The sequence below is a fragment of the Peromyscus leucopus genome, chromosome 1 (genome assembly GCF_004664715.2).
Source record: "Peromyscus leucopus breed LL Stock chromosome 1, UCI_PerLeu_2.1, whole genome shotgun sequence".
Taxonomy (NCBI): Eukaryota; Metazoa; Chordata; class Mammalia; order Rodentia; family Cricetidae; genus Peromyscus; species Peromyscus leucopus.
The window spans coordinates 107,100,794-107,122,305 of NC_051063.1; the positions used below are offsets into that span (position 1 = coordinate 107,100,794).

The 21,512-nt window shown below is 40.5% G+C and overlaps 1 protein-coding gene across 2 annotated transcripts in view; it reads right to left on the reverse strand.

Moving 5' to 3' along the window:
- Positions 1-21,512, reverse strand: part of Gdpd4 (glycerophosphodiester phosphodiesterase domain containing 4) — an 83,296-nt gene that overhangs the window by 31,520 nt on the left and 30,264 nt on the right. For both annotated transcript variants that reach the window (XM_037197320.1, XM_037197318.1), the window contains exons 6-11: positions 21,331-21,429; positions 21,167-21,260; positions 20,322-20,399; positions 19,319-19,464; positions 18,899-18,981; positions 1,930-2,080 (exon numbers count right to left, since the gene is read on the reverse strand). In XM_037197320.1, the coding sequence (XP_037053215.1) occupies positions 1,930-2,080; positions 18,899-18,981; positions 19,319-19,464; positions 20,322-20,399; positions 21,167-21,260; positions 21,331-21,429 (651 nt within the window). The remainder of the gene's footprint in view (positions 1-1,929; positions 2,081-18,898; positions 18,982-19,318; positions 19,465-20,321; positions 20,400-21,166; positions 21,261-21,330; positions 21,430-21,512) is intronic.

The window sequence follows — 21,512 nt, forward strand, 5'->3', positions numbered from 1 at the left end:
CCCACTCAACTCATGAACTCTACAGTTCCATCAAACATCTCAGTTTGATGAAACTTTGGCTCATTTTTAGGTCTATGCTTAATCCTACAAGCCCGAATAAGACTCTTAGGCGCAGTGTTGTATGCATCCGATATATAAGAGCCTTTTCACATAGAAGGTGCGTTGTTAAAACATTAACCAGGTCAGCAAGGTGGCTCAACTTGTAAAGGCACCTAGAACAAAAGGCCCCTACCATCCGGCCTCATGACCTGAGTCTGACTTCTGAGACCTACATGGTAGAAGAGAACCAGCTCCTGCAAGTTGTCCTCTGATCTCCACACACATACACAATAAATGAAATGTAAAAAAGAATTGATAAAAACATTAATTATGACACACAAACCCAATGTGCATGCTAATAGAGCATTTCAAGTGTTGTGTACTCATGTATTTAAGAATCACATAGCCTACATACATACAGAAACTTGTAATAATTTCATCATTACTATTATGATTGAGACTTGACACAAGGTCTCACCCTGTATCCCTGGCTTACAGAGATCCCCCAGCCTCTCCCTCCCAAGAGTTGGGATTAATGGTATGCTCCACCACACCTGGGTTATCTCATTCTCTTCATATAAGGAAATAGCACAGGTTACACCCTCCTACAGGGACAAACATTCTGAGGAGACATGGTTGTTACAAATCTACTTCCAGCTATCTCTTACATTAATAGCAGTTAGTGTGTGAATCTGGAGTCTGTAAAGATAAGTCCATCTTTACATGAGTCTTCACTGTTTTTTACATGAAGCATGATCAGGCAGCCCTTAGAATGAGTATTTGCTGTTTATCCTAGTAAGGTGGTTATTTTCAAAATCAAAGCCTCTGATGTCTATATCCATTTGAGTAGAATATAGGCTTCATGAGTTTTCCCCAGTCATAAGACAAGCTGGAAAATATAAGTTACTTTCTTTATCTTGAGACAGTAGTCTTGAACTTTCATCAAGCTCTTTACCTCTTTTAAGTCATCAAAGGGGAATTATACTCACTCTAACTTGTTATTTCAGCATCACCAAATCTTCCTTCTGCACAACTTTGATTCTTCTCACAACTATTCCCTCCCTTGCCCTTATTTTCCTATTCTTTCCTTCATCCTTCTTCCTGCCTCCTTATACACACATTGGCTTTAGTGTAATGTATCTCTGAAATACATCACTATCATCACCTATGGTTCCCATTGGTAACAATCTCCCTGTAGCACAAATAGTACCTTAATGTAAAATATGCATTCTCCAACTTCCTCAAGAAAAAGGTGACTCAAAATTATATCATATCTAATATATGCTTTATATTTTACTATTCCCTTAATTAGCCCGTCTTCTTCCAGAATCTCCCATCCTCATTATTTAGACTAAGTCAGAAGTTGCTCTTACATGCTTCTGAAACAACAAGAGATTTACTCTAGTTGGCGCTTATCACACAGTTTCCTTTGGGCTGTCAGTATATTTCTTATACTCCAGTTGGGTTACTCATCATTATATTCCATGTGTCTTGTACTCAGTAGGTACTTAACACATATTTGTTGAATAGCAAGAATTGAGGAATAAATGTTTCCTAGTCTGCTTCATGAAGACTGTGAGATTTTCAAAATAGCTAGGGAAATGCTATGTGCACTGCAAACACACTATTAAAGACTATGAAATGCTTGGATAAAATAAATTAAACAATAAAGGTGGAATTTACAAGTTTATCATCAGCCTTTCTAGTAAATGCTGACAACATTCTAGTAAATGCCGACAGAGTGGTCTGAGCCCTGCTCCTAAACTAGGAGGGACAATGTATGCTCTTATATGCCTTCATCCTTCACCTTTATCTCCAGGAGCAGCACATGAACCTGAACAGAGAAGGGCTTAAACACAAGTTCACAGAACCAGAGGATGTGAGTCCTACCTTTATGAACCATTTGCCAGCATTCAGAGTTGACAGGAATGTCCAGTTGAAGTTGGCAGTGTGATTATAAGCAGATGATGGTTGGACCTCTCTGATATTAGTTGTTCTACTCAGGTCATAGTCATGCATGAGGAAAGGCACCTCATCCCAACTGCAGACAGAAGGGGACAGAGGAGAAGAGGTACAGAGGATGAATCTAGCCACCATGGCAGAAATGATACCCCAAAGCCCTTCAGGGCTGCAGGCCTTTCAAGGCCTTCTCATACTCTCCCACATCTCAGCAAAGGGCTAAGTGCCCGTCATTTATGCAGATGTCAGCATTTTTTGCCCCAAATGAATCTTTCATATATATGTATTTATATCAGTGGTGCTGAAAGAGTAGCTTCCTTATTTAGAAGATTCCTGATACCAGGAAAGCAGAAGGTACAGTAATGGCCTAAGAATAAGGTAAATGGGAATGGGTATAAGGCAGAGTACCTAGGGCCATTACACATGCTTCCCCAGACTTCTTGAGTTTTTCTGAACTTTTCCCCAGGATGGCACCTGCTTCTCTATACACTCTATATTGGATATTATCATAAAACAAATTCCTGACTCCTCTACTTCCTGGTTGCTTTGTAGACGCCTTCACTTTATGACTCTCTCTTCCTTTCTCACTAAAATAAGCATCAAGAGAATATCTACAATGGTCATAAGGTAATCAGGGCTATTTAACTTGTTCTAACTATAACACTGAACAAAATAAAGGGAGTACATAACTAAAGAACATCTGGGATTATAGTCTTATACCTCTGAGAAATGGAGGGAAATTAATGAATCTATACCATTACACGGGCTTCCTTCCTGTAAGTGAGTAGTAGAGTTTTGTACAAGAAGGGAGAGCCCAAAGGCCTAACTGTCTTGCTGCAATGGGGAGAAAGAGATCAGAATAGATAAAGAAACTTTCAATTTGTCAAATAGAGTCCCATGGAGGATTGAGCTATGCAAAAAACAAAGCAAATCAGTTCCTGGGCAATGCATACAGAGAGCTCGAGTCCATGACTAAGTGTCAATCTACACACATGAAACTCTATGGAGCTTAGCAAGAACAACTTTTGAGCTGGTGACACAGCTCAGTGGTAAAGTCATTTACTGCCTAGCCTGACAACCTGAGTTCAATCGCCACAACCCACTTGGTGGAAGGAAAAAAAAACGATTCCCATTAGTTGTCCTCTGGGCTCCACACATGTGCTATGTATATATAAATACACAAGTAAATAAATGTAATAGAAAAAATTTAAGCAAAAATGTTGTGGGATGTCTTTCTGTATGCTGTGAATATGTGTTACTCTGACTGGTTGATAAATAAAGCTGCAAGAGCCTATGGCAGGGCAGGACAAAGTTAGGCAGTACATTCAAACTGAAGACAAGACAAAGAAGGGTGGAGTCAGGGGAGACAGTGCCAGTCACTGCCAGGAGAAGCAAGATGTGAAAGTACTGGTAAGCTGTGAAGCCATGTGGTAAAACATAGATTAATAGAAATGGGCTCAGTTAAGTTGTAAGAGCTATCTAGCAAGAAGCCTGAGCCATTAGGCCAGACAGTTTGTAAGTAATATAAGCCTCTGTGTGTTTACTTGGGTCCGAGTGGCTGTGGGACCAGGCAAGACACAGAAAAACTTCCGACTACACAAAAAAACTTTCAAGAAAAGAAAAATTATCAGAATCTCCCAAATTACAGAACTCACGTGAGGTGTGACTTAGTCAATTCCATTCAGCAAGAGAGGAGAGACCTCAATAATTGCATGGGTATTCTTTAGAGACTCTAGAAGGCCACACCTTAGAAATGAAGATGATGTAGAACTAGAGCAATGTACATCCACTGAAGTACCTCCATAAGAGAGCTTATGACAGCCTCAAAAGGATCAAACTAGTTAGAAATAGTTCATCTACCTGCTAAAAAAGTCCAATATTCTTCAAAGCAATACAATAAAACATGGCCCCCATCTGCATAAAATTACAATGTCTAGCATATATTTAAAAACTTACTAGAGATACAAAGATGCAAGAAAATGTGAATATATGCCAGTGAGATCTTTTGACAGAGGCAAATACAAAAATAAAGGTGATAGGATTAGACAAGGGTGTTAAATAATATAGAGTAACATTATAAATTCTGAAAATAGCATGCAAAAGAAACATGAATATAAAACACGTATGTAGATATTGTTATCTGGTGGATAACAATCAGGAAGTTGAAGCAGGAGATGTCAAGTTTAAGGCCAACCTTGCCTATAGGCAACAGCATATTTGTGTGTGTGTGTGTGTGTGTGTGTGTGTGTGTGTGTGTGTATGTGTAATATAAGGAAGAAATGGAAATTTGATGAAAACAAAAACTATAAAAACTGAAATGAAAATTCTGGATAAAGTTTACAACTGAGGCTGGCGAGTGCCTTAGTTGGTAAAGTACTTGCTGTGCAAACATGAGAACCTAAGTTAAGATCCCTAGCACCCACATAAAACCCCATCACAGCACAATTTGTAACTCTAGCACCAGAAAGTGGAGACAGGTAGATCCTGAGGGCTCTCTGGCCATCCAATCTAATCTAGACAATGAAATCCAGGTTCAGCAAGAGATTTGGTATGAGTCAGGACTGTAGAAAGTGATAGAGGAAGACATGCCAACATCAACTTCTGCTCTCCACATATGCCCACACAGGTGAACACTTCTACTACTACCACATACAAATGTAAAACAGGCCATTCAAAGAGCAGTAAATTTGAAGATGTAGCAATAGAACGAAGCATAGAACCCAGAAGCTCTGGCCCCCAAAGCCAGGAGAATGGTTTAACTTTCAGCTCCAGTAACTGGGACTCAGAGCTAAGTCTGTATTAGTATATTTCATGGCTCTTGGAGTTTGTTGTTGTTGTTGTTGTTTTGTTTTTGCTCTTCCTGTGTAGTCCTGGTTGTCCTGGAACTTGCTCTGTAGACCTCTGAACATTTTCACTATAAAGAAATAAAATTTTGCAATAAATATCCTTAACTTGATTTAAATATTATAGTTGTATATATTTTATATGAACATCACATGATTGCCCATATGTATATACAATTAATGATGTAATGTAAAAGGTAAAGTCTGGATGAGAACAGCTCTCAGCCCAGTTGTGGGGAAACTGTAAATGAATACATTTTCCCTTAATGTAAGCAAGAACTTGGGCTCAGAAGCAGGACCACTGTGTTACTGGGTATACCAGTAACTGTTTTACTGGGAGACAGTGGAACCTTCAGGAAGTAGGACACTGAAAGTGTGGCCTTGAAGGTGTTATCAGAACCCCAGTTCCTCTTCTCTCTTGTCCCCTGCCACAAGGCAAGCAGCTATTGCCCCCATGTGCTCCCTGCCACGAGTCCAAAGGTAAGAGGACTAAAGAACTGTGGGCTGACACTGCTCAAAGCATGAGCAGGATGAAAGGGTCTTCCTTACTAATTTACCATATGTATTTGTCACAGTGGTGGAAATATGATTAGCGTATGATAACAGATAATCAGTTTTAAGAAATTGCTTATTTGTTTTTGAGGCTGGGTCTTGCAACACACGCACAGAAAAGATGCATGTGAGCTAAGGTGCTAGTATGGAGGTCAGAGGACAACTTTTGAGAGTCAGTTCTCTCCTTCCATTGTGGCTTCTAGGACTCAAAATCAAGCAGTCAGCTTTACTCTTCCTTTTCCTGATGAGCCATCTTGCCAGCTCACTATTGAACTATTTGTGCTCCTTATATATTCTGAACATTAAACCCCTTGTCAGATGCATAATTTGCAAGTATCTTCTGCCATTCTGTAGGTCATCTCTTCACTCCAATGATTGTTTCCTTTGCTGTGTGAAGGGTTTCAGTTTTACATACAATTTGTTTTTATTTTTGTTTTCTACACTTTGGAGATCTTGTCTAAAACATTTTTTCCAATTCTGATGTCCTGAAACACTTTCCCCTAAGTTTTCTTCCATGGTTTCCAATTACAATTTTTAAAGAGTATAATATGTCTTATTATCTGTAAACTATATGTCACCCACCCCAGCTCTGCATAAACTGTCATTCTTACATCTGATCTTTGGGCTTACCAGCTTCTGACATTTCCTACCAAACTACCACATTTTGCATCTGGTTCTTCCACTGAGTATAATGTCCTCAAAGTCAATCACACTGCAGCATGTGTCAGAGGCTCCTTCCTTTTTCACTGCTGAATGTTTGGATCCATTCATCCATTCAGATGCTTGTGCCATTTCTACCTTTGGGCAGTTGTGAATCATACTGCTGTGGACATTCATCTGTGGTTTCTTGGTGGACATATTTTTATCTCCTTTACCACCAACCTGTTTCCTACAGCAGTTGGAAGCTGTCCTCTTTTTTGGCCACGTGTGAGGGCCTAGCATTCTTACTCCTCCTCATATGTCTGCCCTTTGGTCACAGCCCTCTGGATGAGCACAAGGTTAAGGGCACTGATTCGGATGCATAAATAGGTCTTTAATCTATTTTGAGTTGGTTTTTCTAACTGGTGAGATACAGGCATTATTTTTTTCTTCTGCATGTAGCTATTCAATTTTCTTGGCATTATTTGTTGGAAAAGTTTCCTTTCTTCACTGTGTTTTTAGAACCTTTGCTGAAAACCAGATAACTATAGATATATGGGTATAGAATATATTATGGTCCACTGTTCTGTGGATGTTTTTATGCCAGTACTGTATTTTTGTTTTGTTTGTTTGGGTTTTTGTTTGCTTATTTTTGTTTGTTTGTTTTCTGTTTTGTTTTTGAGACAAGATCTCTCTATGTAGTCCTGGCTGTTATGGAGCTTGCTATGTAGATTAGGATGGCCTCAAACTCAGAGATCCTTCTGCCTCTGTCTCATGAGTTCTGGGATTAAAGACATGTACGACCACAATTTGTTATCCACGTTATTTTGATTACCATAGCTTGGTAACAGATTTTGAAGTTGGATAGTGTAATCCTTCTACTTTGTTCTTTTTGCTCTAAATTGTTGTTTAAGGGTTTTTTTGTGTGTGTGTGTGTGTGTGTGTATGTGTGTAGTCTCATACAAGTTTTAAAACTCCGTTTTCTAGGTCTATGAAGTGTCGTTGGTAGATTGAGAAGGATTACATAAATCCAGAGTCCTTTGAGTACTACGGACATTTAAATAGCACTGAGTCTCTCATTCCAGAAATCTAGAATGTGTTTGCTTTGTGTGTCTTTTCCATTTCTTCACCAGTGTTTTACAGGGTTGAAGGGAGGACAGAGATCTTTTACCTTTTTTTTTTTTTTAGACAAGGTTTCTCTGTGTAGCTTTGCGCCTTTCCTGGAACTCACTCTGTAACCCAGGCTGGCCTCAAACTCACAGAAATCAGCCTGGCTCTGGCTCCTGAGTGCTGGGATTAAAGGCATTTGCCACCACCACCTGGCTGATCTTTTACCTCTTTAAACTTATTCCCAAGTGTTTTATTGCTTTACAGCTAATATGAATGGTAATGTTTTCTTGATTCTGTTTGCTTAAGAAAGGGTCTTACTATGTAGTGCAAGGTGGCCTTGAACTCATGAATCTCCTACCTCTCCCTTTCAAGGTTGGGATTTTAAGTATGTATTACTATGCCCAGCTCTTGATTTCATTTTTTATTTTAATTTTTTGTATGTGTATGTGCAAATAAACTATCCCATGTATTCATATGTGGAGGGCAGAGGTTGACATCAGATATCTTCCTCTATCTCTTTCCACCTTACTCTTTGAAGAAGGGTCTCTCATGAACCCATCCCTCCCCCCACCCCAGCTGAGGACCAAACCCAGGGCCTAGTGCTCTACCACTGAGCTAAATCCCCAACCCTTGTTGTTGTTGGGTTTTTGTTGTTGTTGTTGTTGGTTTTTCAAGACAGGGTTTCTCTGTGTAGTTTTGGTGCCTGTCCTGGAACTCACTCTGTAGACCAGGCTGGCCTTGAACTCACAGAGATCCCCCTGGTTCTACTTCCCGAGTGCTGGGACTAAAGGTGTGTGCCACCACCGCCCGGCATTAGACTGGCTAGCCTTTAAGGATCTTCCTATCTCTGCTTCCCAGCACTGGGGTTACAGATGTGTGCTACTATGTCTAGCATTTATGTGGGGTTAGAACTTGGGTCTTCATGTTTGCACAACAAACACTTCACCCATCCAGGCCCCACCTCTTGATTTCTACTATAACTACCTACTAGCAAATAGCAATGCTACTGATTGAGTGTGGTCCCAGGAACTGGACCTAGGACCTCACAAATGCAAAACATGTTCTACATTCCCAGCCCAGTGTTACAGATTTCTGTATGTTGATTTTATATTTTGCAATTTTGTGGAAGAAAGAAGGGCAGATACTGGCAAACAGACTCCAAGAACACATCAAAACAATTATCCACCATGATCAAGTAGGCTTCATCCCAGGGATGCAAGGGTGGTTCAACATACAAAAGTCCGTCAATGCAATACACCACATAAACAAACTAAAAGAAAAAAACCATATGATCATCTCACTAGATGCAGAAAAGGTATTCGACAAAATACAACACCCCTTCATGATAAAGGTCTTGGAGTGATCAGGAATACAGGGAACATACCTAAACATAATAAAGGCAATTACAGCAAGCCAACAGCCAATATCAAATTAAATGGAGAGAAACTCAAAGCGATTCCACTAAAATCAGGAATGAGGCAAGGCTGTCCGCTCTCCCCATACTTATTCAATATAGTACTTGAAGTTCTAGCCAGAGCAATAAGACAACATAAGGAGATTAAGGGATACAAATTGGAAAGGAAGAAGTCAAGCTTTCCCTATTTGCAGATGACATGATAGTATACTTGAGTGACCCCAAAGATTCAACTAAGGAACTGATACAGCTTATAAACACCTTCAGCAACATAGCAGGATACAAGATCAACTAAAAAAAATCAGTAGCCCTCCTATATACAATTGACAAACAGGCTGAGAAGGAAATCAGAGATACATCACCCTTTACAATAGTCACAAATGATATAAAATACCTTGGGGTAACACTAACCAAGCAAGTGAAGGACCTATATGACAAGAACTTTAAGTCCCTGAAAAAAGAAATTGAAGATGTCAGAAAATGGAAAGATCTCCCATGCTCATCGACAGCTAGGATTAACATAGTAAAAACAGCAATCTTACCAAAAGCAATCTACAGATTCAATGCAATCTCCATCAAAATACCAACACAATTCTTCACAGACCTGGAAAGAATAATACTCAACTTCATATGGAAAAACAAAAAACCCAGCATAGCTAAAAGAATCCCATACAATAAAACAACCTCTGGAGGCATCACGATCCCTGACCTCAAGCTCTACTATAGAGCTACAGTAATAAAAACAGGTTGGTACTGGCATAAAAACCGACATGTGGACCAATGGAATCGAATTGAAGACGCTGACATTAATCCGCACACCTATGAACATATAATTTTTGACAAAGAAGCCAAAACTGTACAATGGAAAAAAGAAAGCATCTTCAACAAATGGTGCTGGCATAACTGGATATCAACATGTAGAAGGCTGCAAATAGATCCATATCTGTCACTGTGCACAAAACTTAGGTCCAAGTGGATCCAAGACCTCAACATAAATCCATCTACTCTGAACCTGCTAGAAGAGAAAGTAGGAAGTAGTCTTGAACGCATTGGCATAGGAGATCACTTCCTAAATATAACACCAGTAGCACAGACACTGAGAGAAACAATCAATGAATGGGACCTCTTGAAACCGAGAAGCTTTTGTAGAACAAAGGATATGGTCAATAAGGCAAAGCAACAGCCTACAGAATGGGAAAAGGTCTTCACTAACCCCATATCTGACAGAGGACTGATATCCAGAATATATAAAGAACTCAAGAAATCAGACATCAAAATGCCCAACAGTCCACTTAAGAAATGGGCTAAAGAACTAAACAGAGAATTCTCAACAGAGGAAACTCAAATGGCTGAAAGACATTTAAGGAATTGCTCAACATCCCTAATTATCAGGGAAATGCAAATCAAAACGACTCTGAGATACCACCTTACGCCTGTCAGAATGGCTAAGATCAAAAACACTGAAGACACCTTATGCTAAAGAGGATGTGGAGCTACGGGAACTCTCCTCCACTGCTGGTGGGAATGCAAGCTTGTACAACCACTTTGGATATCAATATGGTGCTTTCTTAGAAAATTGGGAATCAACCTCCCCCAAGACCCAGCTATACCACTCTTGGGCATATACCCAATGAATCATACCACAATCATACCACAAGTACTCAATCATACCACAAGGGCACTTGCTCAGCTATGTTTATATCAGCATTGTTTGTAATAGCCAGAACCTGGAAACAACCTAGATGCCCTTCAACTAAAGAATGGATAAATAAAATGTGGTACATATACACAATGGAATACTACTCAGCAGAGAAAAACAATGACATCATGAGATTTGCAGGCAAATGGAAGGATCTAGAAAAAATCATCCTGAGTGAGGTAACCCAGACTCAGAAAGACAAACATGGTATGTACTCATAGGATACTAGATGTAAAACAAAGATGATTAGACTGCTACTCACAACTCCAGGGGGGCTACCTAGAAAACAGGACCCCAAGAAAGACACAGGGATCACCCAATGACAGAGAAATGGATGAAATCTACATGAACAACATGGACATGAGTGGGGGTAATGAAGGGCAAGGGTCGAGGGAAAGAGAGCTTAGGGGAGCGGGATATCCCAGCTGGATCAAGAACAGAGAGGGAGAACAAGGAATAAAAGACCATGATAAATGAAGACCACATGAGAATAGGAAGAAGCAAAGTGCTAGAGAGGCCCACAGAAATCCACAAAGATACCCCCACAATAGACTACTGGTAATGGTCGAGAGACAGCCCGAACTGACCTACTCTGGTGATAGGATGGCCAAACACCCTAATTGTCATGCTAGAAACCCCATCCAATGACTGAGGGAACTGGATGCAGAGATCCAGGGCCAGGCCCCAGGTGGAGCTCCAGGAGTCCAATTGGCAAGAAAGGGGAGGGTTTGTATGAGTGAGAATTGTTGAGACCAAGGTTGGATAAAGCACAGGGACAAATAGCCAAATGAATGAAACACATGAACTATGAACCAATAGCTGAGGAGCCCCCAACTGGATCAGGCCCTGTGGATAAGTGAGACAGTTGATTAGCTTGATCTGTTTGGGAGGCATCCAGGCAGTGGGACCGGGACCTGTCCTCAGTGCATGAGTTGGCTGTTTGAAACCTGGGGCTTATACAGGGACACTTGGCTCAGCCTGGGAGGAGGGAACTGGACCTGCCTGAACTGAATCTACCAGGTTGAACTCAATTGAACTCAATCCTCAGGGGAGTCTTTGCCCTGGAGGAGATGGGAATGGAGGGTGGGCTGGGGGGAAGAAAGAGGGGGCAGGAGTGGGGAGAACAAGGGAATCCGTGACTGATATGTAAAATTAAATTAAATAATAAAATAAAATAAAAATGTGACAGCTAAAAAAAAAGAAAAAAAGAAAGGAGGGCAGGAAGGAAGATATTTAGAAAAAAAAAGCTGATATAATTTCAATTTTTAAAAATGTGTTGAGACTTGATTTATGGCTTATCATATGATTATCCCAGAGAATGTGCCGTTGAGGTTTATGTTCTGAAGCTGTGTGATGACATGTTCTATAGCTGTCTGTTGGTTCCATTTGGCATGGGGCACAAGCTGGCTCTGCCATTTCTTTATTGATACTCTCTGGATGATCATCCATCGCTGATAATACAGGCTACAATTCTTACTGTTATGGTACTAGGGTCTATCTCTACCTTTAGGCCTATTAACATTTGTCTTATTATTTGAGTATTGAGATATTGGTATACATATATTTAAAATTATTTTACCTTGCTGAGTTACTGATTCTGATTTCAAAGTCCATAGTATCTGATCTGAGTATGGGTACTTTTGATTTCTTCTAGATTCTACTTGGATAGAATATCTTATTCCATTCCTCACTGATTTCAATCTATGTGTGTCCTCAGAGGTAAAGTGAGCTCTTGGTAGAAACAACTTGGAGTTGGGGAGTGTACAGTTATTCTGTCTTTTAACTGACAATTAATCCATTTACATTTATGACCATGGTGGAGTACTGTTTGCTGATTTGCTTCTCCCAGTTGGTTCAGTTTGGGTTTTTTATGTACTCAAGGACCACCTGCCTAGGGATGGAACCACTCATGATGGGCTGGGCCCTCCCAAATCAATCATAGTTAAGAAAATGCCCTACAGACTTGCCTCCAGGTCAATCCTCTGGAATCATTTTCTCAATTAAGATTCCATCTTCTCAGATAGGTCTAGGTTTATATCAAGTTTACAAAACTTTACCAACTGGCACACAGACACATGCTGGCATTCCCTTTCTTTCTGCTGTCTGACCCAGGATAAAGGAGCCAGCTCCACTGTGTCCTCATTGCCATCATTGACTGGATCCCCTGGAACAGTGAGCCAGCCCTAAACCAAATCTTTCCTTTTCCTGTCTGTTTGGGCCAAGTATGGGTCTCACTGATGAGAAAAGTAACTAGTGCATTCATTCACCTTGGCTGTAAGTCTTTCCCCTTTTGCACTTAGAACTCACATGCTGCTCTCCAGGCCCACAAGGATGAATCTGTCCTAGGGACACTGGGAACTCTTGTTGCTTTGAAGATATTCTTTTTGCCTTTAACTTTTGAGAGTTTGATAATGGCATGCCTTGGGGTAGAGTTTGTTGAATGACTGGTGAACTTTGACCTTCCTGTTCCTGGATGTTTGTTTCCTCCTGTGGATTTGGAAGTTTTTGTTTTGTTTTGATTTGATTTGATCACTGACTCACTGATAAGTTTCATAACCCTTTGGAATTACTAAATCCCTCTTGAAACCCAATAGTGTGAATATTTGCTCTTTTAATTATGTTCTAAGGCTATACAAGCATTCTTCACATTTTTCATCAGTTTGTATCCTCTAACTATATATTTTCAATAGCCTCTTTGTGAGTTTACTACTTCTTTTCTGTATTTGGTCTCTTCTACCTTTTATATTTTTAATATGACTCACTGTATTTTTTTTCCAACTCAACTAAGCTTTATTTTAAAAAATGCTTCCATCTCTGTCAAGTTTCTGTGAGTACTGAATCATTCTGTTTTCTTTTGAAGCTCACTTTTAAATGCCTTAACTTCACCATCAAAGACTATACTAGTTACTGGCTGTTCATCTCCTTGTACCTTATTTCACCTTTCAGGGGAGGTTACAGTTCCATGGATGTCTTGATGCTTATTAACATGTGATGTATTTGCTTCAGTTTTTGTACTCCGGCTTTGTGCTTGCTTTTCTAGACATTCTAAGTAGGCTATGCATTTTCCCTGAGTCTATAGTAGTTTCTGCAACCATGTGTGCTGGGATCACTGCTAGAGGACTACCACCATTTCAACACTAGAGGGTGATCCAAGCCCAAATCCCCAGATGGTAATTTGTTCACAACATGAGCTAGAGAAGTAGCTAAAAAAGTTAGTCTGTCTTCCCAAACCCCTGCATAGAGCTAAATTAGTCCCCAAACATCACCCAGTGACCAGCAGATATTCAGACACTGCAGGACTCTGCCCACTCGGAATAGAAGCGCTGTGGAGGGACCAGCCCCAGGCTTCTGTGCCATCCTTATGTAGGATCACCAAAACTGCAATACTGTCACACTCGCAGCTGAAAGACTGCCAGGAGCTGAGGCCCGCACTGTTGTTGACTGCCTACTGCTAACTCATGGCCAGAGACGCTGCAATCAGCCACAGGTGACACTGGGTAGAAGACCAATAAACCAGGACTGTTCTAGGGGCTTTCCACAGGCAGGCCTGAGGACAGGGGCTGTTAGGTTCTGCCCAGTGTTATGTTTCATACACCAGGATTGACCTCCAAGGCAAAGCCCTATGCTTAGTGCCCCATCCTCTCCCCAGCATAGTCTTGCTCCCCAAGGAGCAAGTGCTAATTTACTTGGGGTTGGGACAGTGCTAATGTACACCATCCCAAGTTATGATCCAGCTTTGGTGGCTCACCTCTGATAGTACAGATATCTCTGTCCTAGTACTTGCAGATGGACCCTTTACATCTGCCATGCCACTAGTGATGTGTACCCTAAGTCATAGCTGAGTCTTCCATAAGGACCTGCAAAGCTTCGGAGGTGTATGCAGGCCCACATTACAGCTGCTAGTGAATCAAGCCAAAGACAAATCTGTCCCCCTGGTGTACAGATCTAGGGAAATTCTAAAGCTCCATCTGTGAGTACTAGCCTAGGTATACCTGTGCCGTCCAAGGTTTGGGAATAGATATTACAGGAAGTCTCTTGGCTGCCAAGGCTGATGCACTTGAGTCTCACAGCCACAGGGACCTGCACAGTCTGGGTGTTGAGTGGTAGTGAACAAGCCCAACCCAAGGCTGATGATGGTCTAAGCCAAAACTCAAGTCTGTCCTACTGACTTTCATGTCCCTTTCCTGACGCTCAAGCATGCCTAGAGGCTCCATCTAAGATCTGGGTTGTGTAGGGGTTTAGTTTCTACCTGATACAGGTCTTCTCCAAAGTAGGCAAAGTCCTGTGGTAGTGTTTGTGCTCTGCTCCCAGAAAGTAGAATCTCGCTTTCTTCTCTGTTACTCAACTTAGGGAGAGGTAATCCTTTAGCCAGTTAACGCAGTTCAAGTGGCTCAGTCCTGAGTGCTGGCCTGGGGACAGGGCTTATGGGACTTTGGCATTGGATTCCCCTGATACAAGATTTGAAGTCTAATTCCTTCCTTGAATTTTCTCTTCCCATCGCTCCCTCTCTCTTCTCTCTCCATGCTTCTTGGAGTTGAAGGAGGGCTGATGGGGCAACTCTTTTCTTCCTGCTTCTTCAATGCATCATCCTTCCTTATTATTCTACTAAAACCAGGTAGTATGGTCTCTTACCTGGCTTTCTTAGCTCTTGTAAAGAAATAGCTGTCCAAAAGGGTATGTCTATGGTAAGATTATCATTAGAGGATTTGACTCAGCTGCCATCTTGCTCTACTTCCTGTGACATTCCAATAGAGGAGCAATATTAGGACCATCTGTATTTTCCTCATGTCTAATGAATTTGAAAATCTTTCCACATATGAATTTGTTACCTGAATATCTTCCTGTATGAAATACCTATGTGCCGTTTGCTCATTTTCTAACTGGTTCATTTATTTTTAACAATATTTTGCACTCTTATAATGGTTTTTCTTTTTATTCTTTTAATTTAATTTTTTTAGAATTTCATACATGAGTACTATGTTTACATCATTTCCACTACTTTATCTCCCTTCTCTAATTCTTTTTATGTGCACTTTCTCTTGAATTCATGACATCTTCTTCTATAATTATTACTGATATTTATATAAATAAATATACTGAGTCTATTTGGTGTTGCTCACATGTACATGTGTTTAAGGACCAGGGGAAGAATAACTATCAAGAGGCTGTCCCTGGAGTAAAATGATTCTCCCACTCTCAATGGCCATTGATTGCCTGAGGATCTTCATCTAGGAGTGGGGCCAAAAGACTACAGGAAGACAACAGATAAAGTTGTAATCACTGAAATATGAAACAGGACTAGAACACAAACAGCAAAATGGCAACAAAACAGTTATCAACACACACTTTTCAACAATAACTTTTAAATACTAGTGGCCTTAAATCTCTAATCAAAAGATAAAAGGTTAGATGAACAGAATGCAGAATGAGAAACAAAATCCATATTTTTGTTGTCTATAAGAAACTTCTTTTGCTTTCAAGGATAGGTATCACCTTAGAGTGAAAGACTGGGGTTGGGATAACCAGGAAATGAGCATTACTACCCTAATTGTGACAAACTAGACTTTTAGCCAAAATAAATCCAAAGAATTAGAGAAGAACACTTCATTCTGGTCAGGGGAACAATTAACCAAGAAAATATTATAATCCTAAGCATATATGCACTAAACCCTGGCACATCCAATTTCTTTAAAAGCATTCTATTGGACTTCAAGATTCAGATTAACCCCAAGTCAGTAACAGTAGGTGACTTCAGTACACTACTTTCTCCACCATACTGGTCATCAGGACAAGAAATAAACAGAGAAACATAGGAACTGAGTGGCATCATACATCAAATGGACCTAACAGATGTCTACAGAATAGTCCACCCAAACACCAAACACTCTACCTCCTACTCAGCTGCCTGTAGAACTTTCTCTAAAATAGACCACATGCTGGGACACAAAACAAATCTCAACAAATACAGGAAATTTGAAATAACTACATGTATCCTATCTGACCACAATGTAATAAAGCTTGAAATCAACAGCAAAAGAATCTCTAGAATTACACAAACTCATAGAAATTAAACAACACACTATGAATGATGAGTGGGTAAAACAAATCAAGAAGGAATAAAAACTTCTTGAAATAAACGAAAATGAAAATACAACACACCAAAATTTCCTATGAGGGAAGCTTTTAGTTCCAAGGGCCTACATTAAAAAATCAAAAGAGCACAAACAAACCACTCAATGATGCAACTCAAGAGTTTGGTAAAACAAGAGCAAACCAAACCCAAATCCAGTAAACAGGAAGAAATAACAACCAGGGAAGATATAAATAAAGTAGAAAAAAACAAAACAATGACTCTAAGATCTGGGTGTTTTAAAAATATACACAACTAATAGGTCCTTAGACAAACTAACCAAAAGAAAGAGGAGTCACGAGTTATACAAATCAGATATTAACAGGGAAATACTAGGTTTTTTTGTAAAACCTATTTTATGCTTTTTCATGTAAAACCTAAAATTATGCTGTAAAGCATTCTGTTCTAATACTCTTTGGAATCCTCTTTCAGTATCTAGCAGTTCTTTATATTGTATTTTCCCTGTTAAAATTCCTGATGTGGATTTCATGTCCTAAGTGGATCCCAGGTGACATGCAGTCGGGGGTAGTAGAAGCTTTAGGGATGACTATGAAAGCGGTAGAGGCATTTGGAAGAGATAATCTTTGGGAAGAGATGTCAGCAAGCAGAGCAATAAGACGTTGGAAGGATCATCTATATCAGAGTCAAAATCACAGCAGAGAATAAAGACCATGTTTTAAGGGTTCACTGAGCCAGAACCTTTACCATATTAAGCCCATGGCCATTGGGTACTTCCAGAAATGACACAAAGAACTCCATTAAAATACTCAGTTTCAATGAATTATGCCAAAAATCCCGGTTTGGGGTCTGGCAAGCAAGTGTTAATCTCTACCTTACCACTTATGTTCTAAGCCTCATGACCAGAGCTACATTTCCCTTCTTCGAACCCAGGTTACTCCTCTGTTAAACTAGGTGCTCATTTTTCTGTTTGTCTCACTGAATGCATGTGACAGGACTGTAGTCTATGTGCTCAGCACATACACTAATACATTCACAGTAAAACAAAGCCTTTCTACCTCCTAGACGCCTAGATACATAAATTCTATAGAATATAGCAATGCTTCTCTCTATCTATCTGTCTGTCTGTCTATCTATCTATCTATCTATCTATCTATCTATCTCCCCCCCCCGTGTGTGTGAGTGTGTGTGTGTGTGTGTGTGTGTGTGTGTGTGTGTGTGTGTGTGTGTTTCCTGGACCTGCTCTAATCCAAATATCCCTTTGTTTTTCTTTGGACCATTGCTTCACACTGCTATCCAACACTTTAATAATTCTTTCCAAAGCATATAAAAACCAAAAACAACAATGGACTGGGGTATGGTTTAGTGGCAAAGTGCTTTCCTGGCATGCATAAGGCCCTGAGTCCTATCTCCATCACTGTAAAATCTGAAATTAAAATTTATTTTTAAAAAAAAACCAAGATGGACATGGTGGTATATACCTGTAGTCCCAGCACTCAGGAAGTAGAAGCAGAAGAGTCAGAAGTTTACATCATCCTCAGCTATATAGTGAGTTCAAGGCCATCCTAGCTACATAAGATCTGGCTTCCCAAAACAAAAAACAAACAAAATAAAAACCAAATACAGGTGAGATGGCTCAGTAGCCAATGGGAACTGTCACCAAATGTAACAACCTGAGTTTGATCTCTGGGACCCACATGATGGAAGAAAAGAACCAACTCCATACTCCCATCTCTATACACACAACATGGCACACATGTACACATATATAAGCAAGCAAACAAACAATAATATAATAAACTTAGAAAATAAACAGAAAGAAACAAATTAACAACAACAATAAAACAATAGGTCATCTAGTCTCTGCCACCTACCCTGGCTACCCATTAAACATTTACGGAGCTCTATGATTTGTTATTGCTCATTAAGATGCCTTTGAATAGGTTGATGCCTTTGTCTGGAATGCCCCTATCTCTGCTTAGCAAACTCTTTTTCTTTAAGGCTAACCCAAACATAATTTTGAGTATATCCAGATGATTTCTTTCACAGACTAGGAGGCAGCCCTCTCCTCCACTGAGGCTCCTCTGCACGTGACTTAACTCCTCTCTGAAAGGCTTTTGATCACAGATGGCCTTACTCTGTGGTCACCTGTAACTATGCCACATCTCCTTCACCCACTGGGAAGGTACATATGTCTCACTCAAGTTCATCTCCTGAACACTCAGACGGCAGCCTAGAATATAGCAGATATCTAGGGAATGTTAATAAGAGAGTTCCTAGAGTAGTACACAGGGGTTAGGGTGCAAGCATGGTTTATACTGGAAACAAATTTGACTCACACATGGTTTGTGAGCCTATGGTGAAGACCATGGGGGTAAAGGGAATATTTTGAAAGGGAGATGTGTTTCATATATGTGGCATGTACAGATGTGCTATATAAACATAGAAGAACTTCTTCAAGGCTTATTCTCTTTACTCCTTGGGCCAAGCTGGTCCTTTCCCCTGACCCTAGACAAACCCCCTCTTGCCCTCCACTCTAGTCCCTATTCTCCTACCTTAAGTACACATCAGTCTCCAGGCCAGAGGCACCATGTTCAACGGCCTTCTCAAAGGACATCATGGTATTCTCTGGTGCCAACTACGGAAGAAAGGAACATCAAGCCTTGTGCCTTGGAGTCTCTCCTCCCAACATTTCTTTCATGGCAGGCATAGAGCTTGGGGATGAAAGGGCTTTGAGAAGCAGAGCTTGAATCCTGGAGCTGTCTTTTCAAAGAGGCTGACTGTACCCAGTCGAACACTGGGCACAGTGAAGAGAAGCTGATGGGAGCTAGATGACCTGAGTTCAAATGCAATGTACACAGTTAACTCCTTATTCTTGTCATGTCAAGATCCCCTTTCCTCTCCAGGGTTCCTTCTCTGTCCCACATACCCCATACATACCTGCATTCATCCATGCTCATTATGATCAGACCTACCATGGGTGCACCTCTATGTCCAAAGAATTTAGGCTTAGGCCCTAAATTCTCCTTCTTCATAATGCAGGGAGAATAAATTCCCAGTGGCATCAAATAAAGACATAAAAGAATAAGAAGGAAGGGCAATCCAGCAGCTATTTGTAGAGCTGAAAGGTTGGAAGGGGAGAAAAGTGGGTAAAAAGGAAAGGAGGGTGGAGAACCATTTCACACAGCTAACTACCCCAAAGTAGCAGCTGCTTTACTTTCTATGTCTGCAACATCCTCCCTTCTAGGGGCTTAGCTATGAATACACAGGACTGTTCAGATGTAAGGTTATTTTCAGTGCTGGGTACTGAATCCAGGTCCTACGTATGCAAGGCAAGTGCTCTACCACTAACCTACATTTCAGACAAAGACATTATTAAGGCAATATTGCTGAAACTTGGAAGTGAAAAATGGAAAAACTGTACAGAAGGTGGGTGGGAGGGGAGGAGGGAAGGCTGGATGAGGAGAAAGAAAGGAAAGGAGGAAATGTAAGACACAGCTTCTCAGAGGAGGAGCTTGGCTGGCTCTGAGAGAGCCTTGCTGACTGTGAAGATCATCATAAGAAACCCTCTAACTTAGGGCAGAGCAGTGGAAAGGGCCCTGGCAAATGTGAGTTCAAGGCTAAGTTCTATCACTTCTTGTAACCAAGGACACGTGATATAACCTCTTGAAGTCTTCATCCTTTTTCTGTAAATTAGGTCTGTCTGGCAGCTAACATTAACCTCACAGAGCTGTTACAACAGTGCTGACTCATAGCAGCTGATAAATATTAGTTTTATTTTTCTCCTTCCTATTTTTCACCCTACATACCTTCACCCACACCCATCTCCCACACCACACAGCCCATCCTTAATTCCTATTATCAATTGCTTTCCAACACTTTCGGTTTCAGACCTCTGGGGATCCCACCCATTTGTACATTTTTAAGTTACTACCCATGTGCTTCAGTGACTTTCAAATTGAGACCTCCAGTTCTAACCTCTTAACCTTGTGAATATATTACAACTTTCCGGGACTTCGTGCTCGTAACCTGCCATCTTGTATCTTCTTATTCTAACTAAAATAAAGAAAATAGTTTATTATTGTTCCCTTTAAGCTCCTATCTGAGAAATATTTTCTAAAATTTACTACACACACACACACACACACACACACACACACACACACACACACACCAGCACCCCTATTAAACCAACCCTTCACTAGCCTGCATCCTCCCACAAGCCAGGAAGCAAGTGCCTTTTATATGACCAATAGTGAAAAGGGAGATAAGAAAGAAGATCCTACAGCTTTCCATTTGCAAAGCAGTTCTGCATCCAGAACTCACTGTCTTGATTTTACCAACATTGCAAAAGAATAGAGAGGAAGCCAGCTGCAGAGGCAGCCATTCCTGCTTCTTTAAGTTCCTAGGTATGGCAGGGGTCACAGGGGACTTCTCTGAGTTACCTGATGTAACCAAAGATCACTGGACATAGTATTAATTGAAATCAGTGATGCTTGTGTATGAACAGGCTAAGTCTTATAGGAGCACTCAGGTCAAAACAAAATTGGGATGCCCTTTGCTGTCCCCATCTGCCCTAGATAAGTAATGTGCAAAGGGAAAATGATGTTTTTCTAAAAGAATCCTTCTTAGAAGAATGACTTAGTCATAGAAATACTATGGTAGGCCCAGGGGTTGGTAAGTGAGACTATAAAGAACCTGCCTACATAACACACTAAAGAACTTTCAAAGAGGCACATGAGTGGCTAGCTACCATCTCTATTTCTCTGAGTGGAGAATATAAGCTGGGGAGATCAAGCAAGATTCCACTTCACATGACATACCTTCTGATTCCAAGTGGGCCACACAGATGGCTAGAGGCCAGGACATGATAATCATCACAGTTATGAGGCTCAGGTGCAAAAAGGGAGCAAAGACCTGGGGAAAAGCCAAAAGTCAGACTAGACACATCTGGACACAGTGATAAGCACTACAGACTGATGCTTACCTTCAGTGAGAGCCCAGCTATCAGCCACTTGTCCCTCCAGTATTTGTTTAAAATAGATAATAAGAAGGAGCACAGCGCAATTACTAGCAAAACGAGGACCTAGAGAAACAGAAAGGGCTTTTTAACTTCTAGCCACCATATTTGGATCATAACTGTCCTTGTTAATTGCATGTGATTATTTA